At 47.0% G+C, this 13647-nt stretch overlaps 1 protein-coding gene across 1 annotated transcript in view; it reads left to right on the top strand.

The window, feature by feature from the left end:
* Window positions 1–13647, top strand: part of phex (phosphate regulating endopeptidase homolog, X-linked) — an 85485-nt gene that overhangs the window by 58730 nt on the left and 13108 nt on the right. Inside the window, exons 12-13 of the mRNA XM_078408714.1 lie at window positions 5419–5520; window positions 9929–10006. Of these exons, the coding sequence (XP_078264840.1) occupies window positions 5419–5520; window positions 9929–10006 (180 nt within the window). The remainder of the gene's footprint in view (window positions 1–5418; window positions 5521–9928; window positions 10007–13647) is intronic.

The following is a 13647-nucleotide window of genomic DNA, read 5'->3' as shown; positions in this document are numbered from 1 at the left end:
TCCTGGACTGAGCGGAACTAACGGAGGTCGGCCTCTCCTAGGGGTTTGGCCGACCAGGACTGGTTGATCCGGATCCAAGTGTGCAGGTTTGAGCCGGGACACCGAGACGAGCTCACTCTTGCCGCACTTGTCTAAGGTGAAGGTAGCCGTTCCCTTACGCAAAACCCGGAACGGCCCTTGATAGACCCTCTGCAACGGGGCGCGATGGGAATCTTTTCGCAGAAAAACAAACTCACAGTCCTTCAGGGAAGGTGGTTCATGTACCATGGGACACCCATGACGTGAAGTCGGAACTGGAGCCAGGGAACCCACCCATGCCCGGAGAGATGCTAAAACTGATGGGGCTGTAGGCAACTGGTCTGAAGGGTCCGGAAACAAATCTCCGGGTACTCGAAGTGTCGAGCCATATACTAGCTCCGCGGACGACGCACCGAGATCTAGCTTAGGAGCAGTCCGGATGCCCAGAAGAACCCAGGGGAGCTGGTCTACCCAGTCCGGGCCTTCAAGCCTTGCACTGAGGGATGCCTTAAGTTGACGGTGGAACCTTTCTACAAGTCCATTGGCCTGGGGGTGATATGCAGTAGTGGGTTGTAACTTGGAACCGTACAGTTCTGCGAGCGCGGCCCAGAGGGACGAAGTGAACTGCGGCCCCCTGTCAGTGGTAATAACTGCCGGGACCCCGAAACGAGCTACCCAATGGAGGGCCAAAGTCCTGGCACAAGACGCTGACGAAATATCAGACAATGGGAAAGCCTCTGGCCACCGGGTGAACCGATCCACCACCGCGAGGAGGTGGGTGTAGCCCCGGGAGGAAGGCAAAGGCCCGACTAAATCCACGTGGATGTGGAAAAAGCGAACTGCTGGGACCTCGAACTCCTGTACGGGGGGCTGGATATGGCGCTGGACATGGCGCTGGACTTTAGCGGTCTGACAGGGAACGCAGGAACGCGCCCAACCCGCTACCTGTTTCCGTAGGCAATGCCAGACAAACCGAGCTGCTACCAAAGCAGAGGTGGAGCGGATGGACGGGTGCGCCAGCCCATGAATGGCATCAACAACCCGGCGCTGAAGGGAGGGCGGTACTACCGGCCTGGGACGGGGAAGAGAAACATCGCACCAGACTTTCGTGCCTTCCGACCCGCAGGCTACCTGAGCCAACTTCAATCCCGAAGTGGTGGACTGGTATGCCGAGGCGGTATCCGCTAGAAGCTGCGCCTCCGCAAGCTCCTGGGGATCCACCTCGCAGTCCACCGCCGAAATAGGGGAAAAAGCAGGTCTAGACAGGGCGTCAGCAACGGCATTAAGCTTACCCGCGACATGACGGACATCGGTGGTAAATTCGGAGATAGCAGTCAGGTGCCGCTGCTGGCGGGCCGACCATGGGTCAGACAATTTGAAAAATGCAAATGTTAATGGTTTGTGGTCCGTAAAGGCCACAAATGGGCGGCCCTCAAGGAAATACCTGAAATGACGAACAGCTAAATAGAGGGCCAGAAGCTCTCGGTCAAATGCGCTATATTTCAGCTCAGCCGAATTTAGTTGCCGGCTGAAAAACGCCAAGGGCTGCCAACGGCCACCGACCTGCTGCTCCAAGACCCCGCCCACCGCCACGTCAGAGGCGTCAACCGTCAGGGCCGTGGGGGCGGAGGGGCTCGGGTGGACCAACATGGTGGCGTCTGCTAATGCTGCCTTAGCTGCTGTAAAAGCCGACTCTGCGGCCGGGGACCATATCAACTCTACCGGTTTTCCCGCAAGGCATTGGAAAAGCGGGCGCATGACCCGCGCAGCTGTCGGAACGAACCTATGGTAGAAGTTAACCATGCCTACGAACTCCTGTAGCCCTTTTACTGTGGTGGGCCTAGGGAATGCCCGGATAGCCTCCACCTTCTCGGGCAAAGGGGAGGCGCCGGCAGGGGTAATTCTGTGCCCTAGAAAATCAAGAGAAGGGAGGCCGAATTGACACATGGAGGGTTGGATAATGAGCCCGTGGTCTTGGAGCCACTGGAACACAGTCCGCAAGTGGGCCTGGTGTTCCTGCACTGAGGGGCTGGCGACCAGGATGTCGTCTAAATAAATAAACAAAAAGGGTAAACCCCGACCCACACGGTCCATCAGTCGTTGGAAAGCCTGTGCCGCGTTCTTTAAACCGAAAGGCATACGCAACCATTCAAACAACCCGAACGGAGTAATCGTTGCAGTTTTCTGTATGTCCTCCGGAAGCACCGGAATCTGGTGGTATCCTCGCACCAAATCGATTTTGGAGAACACCACCGCTCCTTCCGGCCCAGACGAAAAGTCCTGTAGGTGCGGTATGGGGTAGCGATCAGCCGTGGTGACAGCATTGAGACGCCGATAATCGCCACATGGTCTCCACCCCCCAGATACCTTGGAGACCATATGCAACGGCGAGGCCCACGGGCTGTCGGACTGACGGACAATTCCCATTTCCTCCATCTTCCTAAATTCCGCCCGTGCCACCACCAGTTTGTCTGGCGGTAGTCTCCTGGCCCGAGCGAAAACGGGAGGGCCCTCGGTGCGGATGTGATGGACCACGCCGTGCTTGGCCGAAGGCGTGTCAAAACGTTGGATGAGCAGCTCTGGAAACTCCGCCAGGATCTCAGCATACGAGTCAGGGGCCGCGACGACGGCCTGGACAGTAGGGCTGGGCGGGGAGGCGATTGTCGGAGCGACGGGCTCCTCTCCGGCGGAGGGTCGGAGGTCGTTACCGCGGACATCAGGGACCAGTGAAAAAGCCCAGAGAAAATCTGCGCCCAGGATCGCTTGTCTGACGTCTGCTATGATGAATGGCCATTCGTACGTGCGGAGGCCTAACACAAGGGACATCTTCCGTATACCGAAAGTGCGAATGGGGCTGCCATTAACCGCGATGAGGGTGGGACCTGTCTTACCCGTTCTGGTTTCGAGGTCGGTCGGCGGCACTATACTGACGATGGCTCCCGTGTCCACCAAAAATTCTGTGTCCGTGAATCGATCGTGGACGTAGAGGCGTCGGTTCTGGCCAATCGTAACTGCCCCTATGTACGATCGGCCGAGGCATTTCCCGCGAAGGTACAAGGTGAGCGGCAGTTGCGGGATTCGCTACCCCATCGTAGGTGATAATAGCACCAGCCGCGCTTGTGCGGATCTTTTTGGCGGGCTTTCGGAGAACTGGCGGGAGACGTGGCGCCATCTTGATGTCGCTGTGGCGTGGTCACTGATGTCGAGACCTTGTTGATCGAACCGCTTGCCTTGTTTTTAGCCGCTATGAGCGCGTCCGCTTTCGCTGCATATGCTTCGGGGTCCTTAAAAGAACAATCCGTGAGCAGCAGTCGGACATCCTCAGGAAGCTTCTCTCGGAATGCCTGTTCGGACATAAGGCAATCCGTATGCTCACCGGCTAGCATCATCATTTCGGCCATGAGAACGGAAGGCCGTCGATCTCCGAGGTCCGGTAGGTGCAGAAGTCTTGCAGCGCAATCATGCCTATTAAACCCGAAGGTTCGCAGTAACACTTTCTTCATGGCCTCATACTTGCTTTCCGCAGGCGGATTAACGATGAACCGCATCACGCGTGTGGTCGTCTCCGGTGATAGAGTGCTGACGAGGTAGTAATACATCGTCGAGTCGTCCGATATCTTCTTTATATGAAATTGAGCTTCGGTGTGGACAAACCAAGATTGCGGTGAATGTGTCCAAAACAACGGAAGGTGAACGCTTACCGCGCTTAACTCCGGTGTGCCAGGCGCGGCAATCAACAACGAGGCGTCGTGTCCCTGCATAGTCGGTGATCGTCCAGATCACGTCGGGGTCACCAATATGGCGAGTCCAAAAACTTGTTGGTTGTAGAAGAAGTTTATTGCAGCCGCAATATTCGAATACAGAGTTAAACAACAAGGTAAAGGACAACCATCAAAAACTTACTGTCTTCTTCGAAGACTTCGCCGAACTGAACATTTCGGGCGCCAAAAGCACACATGACCACGCTGGCCAATCAGCGATGTCGCTCTCTGGACCAATCCCCATGGTCGCGTTCACACGTGACCTCGCTGGCCAATCTGAGGGTTCGACGACCCGGACCATTCTCTATGGTCGCTACACCCTCTCCCTTGTAGGGGCCTCTACATATTGCCTGAAGAAACCTTCCTGAACACATGTGACAAATTCCACCCTGTCTAAGCTCTTAGCACTATGACAGTCTTTAAAGCGGAAAAGTAATTCAAGAGGCACAAAATGTATTCATACTGAAGGAAGATTCTTTATAATTGGACTTAAAGAAGTAGAAGTATTTGGAAAAGTGGAAATATTGTGAAAATTAGTTAATTCATTTTGAAGCATACTTTGTATTTGCATGTTGTGTTGCATTCTACATATTAATCTTCCACGACTTGATATTTTTAATAAATGAATCATGGAAATTAAAGAGAATAGGGAGCCAATCTGCCCCAGTGATAATATTTTAATCTCTAATATTTTGAATCTCTGATGAAGGTTTGTCTGATTCTCAGCTCTGACGTCGCGGATTAATCAGAGGAATTCTTCTCCATTGTGCACGTTTTCTTGTGGTTCAATGTGAATTTGACATTGTGCTTAGATCTGTGGCAGGGTAATGTTCAGAAGGATAATTTTGAAATAAGATGAATTAAGGGCTCTGGGGAATGTGTACAGGAAGGAGTTGATGCCAGCATAGTTCAGCCACGATCATATTGAATGGCAGGGTAGGCTTGACGGTCCTGGTACCTCTCTGATTTTGTTGTGTTTTGGGACCATGTTAAGGGGGGCTTCCAACAATTCTCTGGGTATTCTACAGCGAGAGCCCTAATACCCCAGAGCCCTTTCACTCTACAAGCCACCAGTCATCAACGTGAGGGGATACTCTCTGATTACCTCAATGAGTGCCGCTCCAAAAATTCTCAAGAAGCTCAACGACATCCAAGACAAAGCCACTCATTTAATTGCCATCCAATCCATGAACCCCAGCATTCATTTTTCTATATCAGTGCACGGTAGCTGTCGGGTGCACCATCCATAAAACTCACCTGGGCCACACTAATATTTTCCAAACCCACAACTTTTACTACCTCCAGGAACACCACCTGCCTTGGTAATACATCGCCAATCCTTCATCAGCAGGGGTGTGGGAACACTCATCAGCAGCATGGCAACAGCCATGCAGGTAGCTCACCACTACCCTCTCAAAGGCAAATTGTAAACAATGTTTTCAGGAAAGTAGTCCAACTACAGAAATCAGAAGAGTTTGATCTTCCCTTTATGGCTGTTCTCATACAGCTACAATGAGTCTTTGCTGTGATTCAACAGTATAGCAAGAATAAAGGGTAACGGCAAAAGTGTATCTTTGGACATCACTTCTCAATGTCATTTTCTATTTCATGATTGATCCTTGAATTCCTGCCTCTGTAGACTGAAGATTTAGTTGCTGGTGTTCGTTGGGCATTTTTAGACATATTGGAAAAGGAAAATGACTGGATGGATGCAGAAACCAAAGTAAAAGCAAAAGAAAAGGTATGTTTTGCATATTTTAACAGAGCTAGATTAAAGTTGATGAGTTTGCAACACTGGATTGAAGCTTTATTGATAGGACATGGAGGAGTCTCAGTCAGAGAGGTCACAGAGTACACGTCAGGAAAGTCTGACCAGCGAGCATTGTATTACACTCAGCACTGGCACATGCTCACATTCACCATTGACAACATGTTCACACTCAGCACTGGCTCACAATCAGACTCTCACTCATTCCACAGATTCACATTCATTCCACTGACTTGCACAACCTCCACAGTCACATGTTCACTCCACAGTTACACACTCTTATTCCCACAGTCACACACACACACACTCCCAGTTACACTCTCAGTCCACAGTAACACACACTCACAGACTCGCACTTTCTCCAAGGTTTACACTCACTCCACAGATTCACACTCACTTCACTCGCTGTCAATCCACCGACTCACAGTCATCCCACAAACACACTCGCCCAGCGGACTCTCAGCCACTGCACAGATTCACACTCACTGAACAGCCTCGCACTTACTCCAGTCTCACACTCAAGCGTCATCTGCTCATTCTCCCCACAGATGCCAAAACATATTAGAAACAAGTAACTGCAGATTCTGGTTTACAAAAAAAAGACACAATGTGCTGGAGTAACATAGGAAAAGAAAGACACAGAGCTGGCGTAACTTACAACATAAAAGACAGTAAAAGGTTACCCTAGCACTTTGTCTCTCCACAGAAGCTGCCTGACCTGGAGTGACAAAAATGCAATTCAAATCATTATAACTGTTTCTCATAACTTTTTTTCTTATTTCTTGCAATTGGATTTCATTTACTGAATTTACTATTAGCTGTCCTTATTTTGAAACTTTTGAAATATTTGTACAATCACTCATTGATTTTCCAACACTTTTATGTTTTGCTCAAGATTCCAGCATCTGCAATTCCTTGTCTCTGCACACACTCACTCAACAGTCACACTTTCACTCTGCATTCCACAGACCTCACATTTACTCCATAGAAACACACTCACCCCACAGACACCCACCCACTCACTACCCAGTCTCACACTTGCATCACAGTGGTGATGCCTTGGTTCAGGTGTGAGGGAATCTTAGACTCCTGGTCAGAAGCCAGATGGCACCCGCTGAGTTTTGTGTCCTCTTTTTATCATTAGCTGGAAACGGGGTGATCCAATTACAGAGGCAATAAGTTGTCCACCTCCTCAAATCGCTCATTTATCGGCTGTGCTCTCACTTACTGCAACAAATCTCAGTAATTTTACCCACCTGCTGATAAAATACCATTCCCAGTCAACTACCATCTGTTTAACAGGAAAAATGGCAATATTTCCCACCCGTTTACAACGTCGAGCAGCCTTGCTTTTAATTATCACCAGTTATACATTACTTTGTGTTTGAACCTGTTCCACGGACATTATGCTGTGCCATGTTATAGCTGGCAAGACTTTGGCAAGGCTACACTTGGGATAATGTGCACAGTTCAGGTTGCCTGCTGTCGGAAGGATGTCAGTAAGCTGGACAGTGCGTTAATAGTTCGATAAGAAGGTTACTCATTGAGAAATTAGGAGAGACTGGATAGGCAGGGACATTTTTCCCGGGAGCATAGGGAGCTTAGTTTAAACTTTGAGGTTCATAAAATGATGAGGGGAATAGATGAGGTGAATAGCCATATATCGTTTCCCCAGGGTGTTTCAAACAAGAGCCAGAGGTTCAAGGTGAGAGGGGAAAGATTGAAAAGAGACCCAAGGGGCATCTTTTTCACAGTGGGTGGTGAATATATGGAATGAGCTGCCCTCTAGCTTTAGATTTCCTTGCTGCAACCATCCATGTTATCTCTGCCCTTCATGATTTTATAATGCTCTGGAATATCACAACTCAGCCAGTCTCTTATTATAACTCAAACCCGTCAGTCCAGAGAACATGGTTGTGAATCCATATATAGATATAGATCGGGTACAGAAATGGGCGGAGAAATGGCAGATGGAGTTTAATCCAAGCAAGGGTGACGTGTTGCACTTTGTGCAGTCAAATGTAAGGGGAAAATATACAATTAATGGCATGATCCTCAACAGAATTGATGTGCAAAGGGATCTTGAGGTCCAAGTTCTTAACTCCTGAATGTGGGTACGCAAGTAGATAGACTGGTAAAGAAGGCTTATGGTATTCTTGCTTTGATAGATCAGGCATTGAGTATAAGAATAAAGAAGTCATGATGCAGCTTTAGGATGTTGGTCAGGCCACATTTGGAGTATTGTTTGCAGTTCTGATTGCCTCATTACAGGAAGGATGTGAAAGCTTTGGAAAGACTGCAGAGAAGATTTACCAGAATTATGTCAGGATTAAGGGGTATTAGAAACAGAGAAACATAGGAAATAGGTGCGGGAGTAGGACATTCGGCCCTTCGAGCCAGCACTGCCATTCAATATGATCATGGCTGATCATCCAAAATCAGTACCCCGTTCTGGCTTTCCCCCATATCCCTTGATTCCCTTCGCCTTAAGAGCTAAATCTAACTCTCTCTTGAGTACTACAGGAGAGGTTGGGCAGACTTTGATTTTTTTTAATATGGCAGGACTGTCATATGAGGAAAGAGTGGAAAGATTGGGCTTGGATTCACTGGAATTTAGGATGAGAGGGGATCTTATAGAAACATATAAAATTATAAAAGGACTGGACAAGCTAGATGCAGGAAAAATGTTCTCAATGTTGGGATAGTCCAGAACCAGGAGCCACAGTCTCAGAATAAAGGGGAGGCGATTTAGAACTGAGATGACATAAAACTTTGTCACCCAGAGAGATGTGAATTTGTGGAATTCTCTGCCATAGAAGGCAGTAGAGGTCAATTCACTGGATGAATTTAAAAGAGAGTTAGATAGAGCTCTAGGGGCTAGCGGAATCAAGGGATACGGGGAGAAGGCAGGCACGGATTACTGATTGTGGATGATCAGCCATGATCACAATGAATGGCGGTGCTGGCTCAAAGGGCCAAATGGCCTCCTCCTGCACCTATTTTCTATGTTTCTATATATAGTTATGAGAGCCATAGATAGGGTAGACAGTCAGAATCTTTTTCCCAGGATGGAAAAATTAAACAGCTTTAGGGTGAGAGGGCCAAAGTTTAAAGGAAATGTGTGGGGCGACTTTTTTACACAGAGGGTGGTGAGTGCTAGGAACACATATTAGTAAACTGGGTTGGCAGGGGAGTTGGATCCAATACAGGACTGAGGAAGATGAGAGGATGGGAGTCGGTATGGATTGTGACGAAAGAACGTTCAATGGACAGAATAGGCAAGACTGGGAGCAAGGAAATGCTATAAGAATGAATTGCATTTATTTGACTGCAAGGGCCTGATGGTTATGGTGGATGAATGCAGGGTGGATAGTTCCATGCTTCATTACAGAAACCTGGCTCAGAGAGACACAAGAATGGCAGTGTAATGTTCCAGGGTACAGGTGCTACAGGAGAGATATAGATGGGGGTAAAAGAGGAGGGGGTTACCTTAATGATTCAGGAGAATGTCATGACAGTAGCCCAAGATCACATTACTGATGGTTCATCCAGTGATTCTGTATGCATGGAGCTAAGAAATAAAGAAAAGGAAAATCACATTATTGGGAGGGTACTAGAGGCCCCCAAATAGTCAGTGGGATTTGGAGGAGCAAATATGCCAAGGGATTGCAGGCAGCTTTAATAAGGTAGTCATAGTGGGGGATTTAAACTTTCCAAATATAGACTGGGACTCTCATAGTGCCAAGGTCTTGGACGGGATGGAATTTATGAAATGTGTTTGGGAAAGTTTCCTCAGGCAATATGTAGAGGCCCCTACACAGGAGAAGGCGATGCTGAATCTATTCTTAGGAAATTGGATCACTGTTCTATTAGGTTTAAGGTAGTTATGGAATGACAGGGCAATCCCACAAGTTAAGGGTCTGAATAAGGGCAAGGAAACATCCAAGTTTCCTTACCTCCACCTGCTTTGCCCTTCACTCTAATAATTATCAAGAGATGCCAGCACCACCTCCTCCCCATGGTCAGTCTACCCACGGCTCCAGTGTGCTTTGCTTTCACTTACTTGAGGTTGAGTTCATGTCAGCACAGATGGGATTCTGGGCAGGCTGGTTGACCACGTATAACAGTGGGATAACCTGGGATACCTGGCCATGATCGCGAGGGAGCATCCGCTCTTTCCATGGCAATGGAAGATGCTTAATGTTAGTTTCAGTCCATCACCATGAAACCACTCACCTGGACAATATGGGTCCCAGTTTGATGTGTGGAGGGAGGAGTGATCCTTGTCCTCATGTCTGCCCTTCACATTCTGATAAGAAAATAGACTCTGCTGCGATTAACAATGGAACATTAAATATCAGTCATTTCTTTTTTTTTCCAGGCGCTGGCTGTTGTTGCCAAGATTGGATATCCGAATTTCATTCTCGACGATGAAATTGTGAACAACAACTGCGGGAATGTAAACTACCCGAGTTCTGATTAACCCCTGGTGCTTTGTTACAGTTTGTTACAGTTTCAATATGTTCCGAGTTACTCCCTAGCCACAACAGCAAGGGGGGAAGGACTGGATCCGTGGGCAGTCGTGGTGGCTGGAGAAATAAAGCCAATATGTGTTTTTTTTCAATTGCTGGACACATCAGTTCCTCAAGAATTTGTTTTAGGAATTATATCTGTATTAATGACAGTGTCGGTTGAAGCTTATGGATTTCCATTGGGCTAACTGTAAAACAACTCCATAAGTAATGAATTTCTATGACAGGCAGAACTTGTAGTCAGTGACGTCCATTGAACTCACGCTTGCTGGGAGTAACTTCAGAAGGTTGATGCTTTTGTCTAGATCAGAGCTCAGCTCCATTTACTCTTTGAATAAAAATGCTTTAAACGGAGGAGCAAGGGAATCCAGACGGCCGCTTCCTCTCATCACCATTAACATTAACAGCCCTTGTTCTTGAAGGTGAGAAGAGAGCATGTAATCACTGGAACAAGTGGACACCCATATAGGAAGTAAGAATGGGAACAGGCCACAGCCCTTGGAGCAGCAATGTAAGATCATAAGGCCATAAGTGATAGGAGTAGAATTAGGCCATTCGGCTCATCGTCTATTCCGCCATTCAATCATGGCTGAACAACCTCCTAATCCCTTTCCCCTGCCTTCCCCCCATAACCTCTGACACTGGCACTAATCAAGAATCTATCTATCTCTTCCTTCAAAATATCTACTGACTTGGCCTCCATAGCAAAGAGTTCCACAGAATCACCACCCTCTGACTAAGGACATTTCCCCTCATATCCTTCCTAAAAGAACGTCCTTTAATTCTGAGGCTATGACACTCTAATCCTGGACTCTCCCACTAGTGGAAACATTCTCTCCATACCCACTCTATGCAAGCCTTTCAATATTCTGTATGTTTTAATGAGGTTCCCCCCTCATTCTTCTAAACTCCAATGAGCCCAAGTTGTCCAGTAACACACAGCTGAGTGATCTTGGCCTCGGCTCCAGTTTTCTGTCCGTTCCCCCTAACACTGACTCTCCCAGAAAACAAAAACCCATCCAATTGGAGCCTGTTCTTTGACTAGGCTTCCCCAGCTCCCTGGATAGGGGAATTCCAAATATTCACCACCTCCTGGCAGAAGAAATTCCTTTCCATTGCAGTCTGAAATAGCCAATTCAGTCCACTAGGTTGAGATTAACCCATGGGCAAAGTCACCTTGCAACAAATTGTTGGTGAATATTGGTTGCAACTTCATTTAGTAGACAGGCAAGTTATGACATTTAATGACATAATAATCTGGTGGCACAGCTGGTAGAGCTGCTGCCTCGTACCACCAGACACCTTGATGCAATCCTTTGGGCGCTGTCTTGTGGAGTTTGCACGTTCTCCCAGTGACCAAGTGGGTTTCCTCCGGGTGCTCCGGTTTCCTCCTACAACCCAAAGACATGCAGATTTGTAGGTAAATGGCCTCTGTAAATTGGTCCTAGTGTGTAGGAAGTGGATGTGAAAGTGGGAACATAGAACTAGTGTGAATGGATGATCGATGTTCGGCATGGACTTGGTGGACCGAAAGGATTGTTTCCTTGCTATATTTCTAAACTATATCTAAAATCTGGATAATTAATTACTAGGATTGGCAGGCAAGTATTTTCACTTCCCTCCTGCCCCTGACAGCCCCAATCAGATCATTAGATTAGCAGGGTAGAATTGACCACTGGACTGCAAGAATTAGTATATTATACATAAATTATTCCCCCCATGGTGGCATAGCGGTAGAGTTGTTGCCTTGCAGCGCCAGAGACCCAGGTTCAATACTGACTATGGATGCTGTCTGTACGGAGTTTGTACATTCTCCCAGTGACTTGTGTGGGTTTCTCCTAGTGCTCTCGTTTCCCCCCACACTCCAAAAACGTACAGGTTTGTAGGTTAATTGGCTTAAGTAAAATTGTAGGTTGGCCTTAGTGCATGTCGGAAAGTGTTAGTGTGTGGGGATTGCTGGTCAGCGTGGACTCGGTGGGCTGAAGGGCCTGTTTCCGTGCTGTATCTCTACACTAAACTAAACACTGTCAAGGACCCGATAGGCGCAGAATGAAAGGATGTATTTGACATCACAGCGTTGTCTATCAAAAAATGTATTGTTTCCTCTCATTTGTTTGGCTTTGGCCAAGTTTATCTCCCAAGCCCTCAATGATTCCTTTACATACTGGAACAATTCAGTGTGATCCCATGTGATTGCGATCAAAGCCTAGATTCCCAACATTTGTATGAACCATTTAAAAAATGTGTTCGATTAGCTATTCCGGCAGGTCATCGGGGAATCAGTTCCCACAGATCTACCCAACTCCTCTCGCACACTCCCTTCTTTTCAACCTCACTCCACCAGCCCCCTGTCAACCAGTTTCTTGTTGCTCCCCTACCTTTCCCATGTGACAATCACCCACACTCACTGAGCATCTTCCCCCACTGTTCCCTTCGGCCCACTCTATTGCCATGCTTCACCTTCCTTTCTTATCAGCCCTTTGTTGCCTCCACTCATCACCTCTGGCCTCTGTCGGATTTTCCACCCTATCCTCCCCCACCTGACTCGATCTGCAATCAACCCTCCTCACCTGCATCCACTGTCACTTGCTATCTCTTGCTCCACCCCTTTCCCACACCTCTTTATACTGGCCATCTTTTCTCTACATTTTCAATCCAGATGAAAGGACTCATCCCAATTGTCACCTGACATTTCCCTCCATAGGTGCTGCCTGACCCATTGAATTCCTCCAGCAGATTATTTGTTGCTGCAGATTCCTGCGTCAACAGTCTCTTATGTCTCCTACCGACGGTCCATGTCAACCTTAAACTGGGGGTTCCTACAATTTATTTTATCCGTTTTTCTACGATATTGAATTTTAGACAGGGAGTTCGGATTTTTTATCCTAATTAATACTCTATATTATGAATCCATATAAATTCTAGTTAATGCTTTTCAACATTTTGTGTTAATAGTTGACTGCGCAATTGCTAGGCAGGTTAAGAGATCACTTATTGACTAGAATGACCAGATAGTGGGTAAGGTGAATTTTTGGTAATTTCACATATTTTGGAGTAGAGAAGATGAAAATTATTCTTTTAGAAACAGCGTAATCCAAACCAATTTGCAGAAAAGGCCATGTTTTACTTTTTAAAAATCTGTTTGGCATAAGATGGTAACAATGCGTTGAGTACAATACTAAACTGGACCAAACATTGGTTAGGCTGCATATGGATTAGTGTGTGCTGTTCTGGTTACCATTCTTTAGGAAGGACGTGATCAAGGCAGCAAGGGCACAGAATACATTTCCAAGGATGTTGTTTAGATTAGAGGGCTTGAACTTTCAGAAAAAATTGGAGAGGCTGGGACTGTTTTCAAGGCAAGGCAAGCTTATTTATATAGCACATTTCATACAACAATGGCAATTCCAAGTGCTTTACACAGAGCATAAAAAATACAGAAAACGGAGAAAAGGTAGGAAAATACAAATAATAAGAGTAACAAGATAAATAATTAATAGTTATAAGAAAGATTAATAAGTAAGATTCAGTGGAGCGAATGTTGAGAAGTGATGTGCTAAAGATACTG

The sequence above is a fragment of the Rhinoraja longicauda genome, chromosome 12, assembly GCF_053455715.1.
Source record: "Rhinoraja longicauda isolate Sanriku21f chromosome 12, sRhiLon1.1, whole genome shotgun sequence".
NCBI lineage: Eukaryota > Metazoa > Chordata > Chondrichthyes > Rajiformes > Arhynchobatidae > Rhinoraja > Rhinoraja longicauda.
This window is presented reverse-complemented; position numbering and strand designations above follow the sequence as displayed.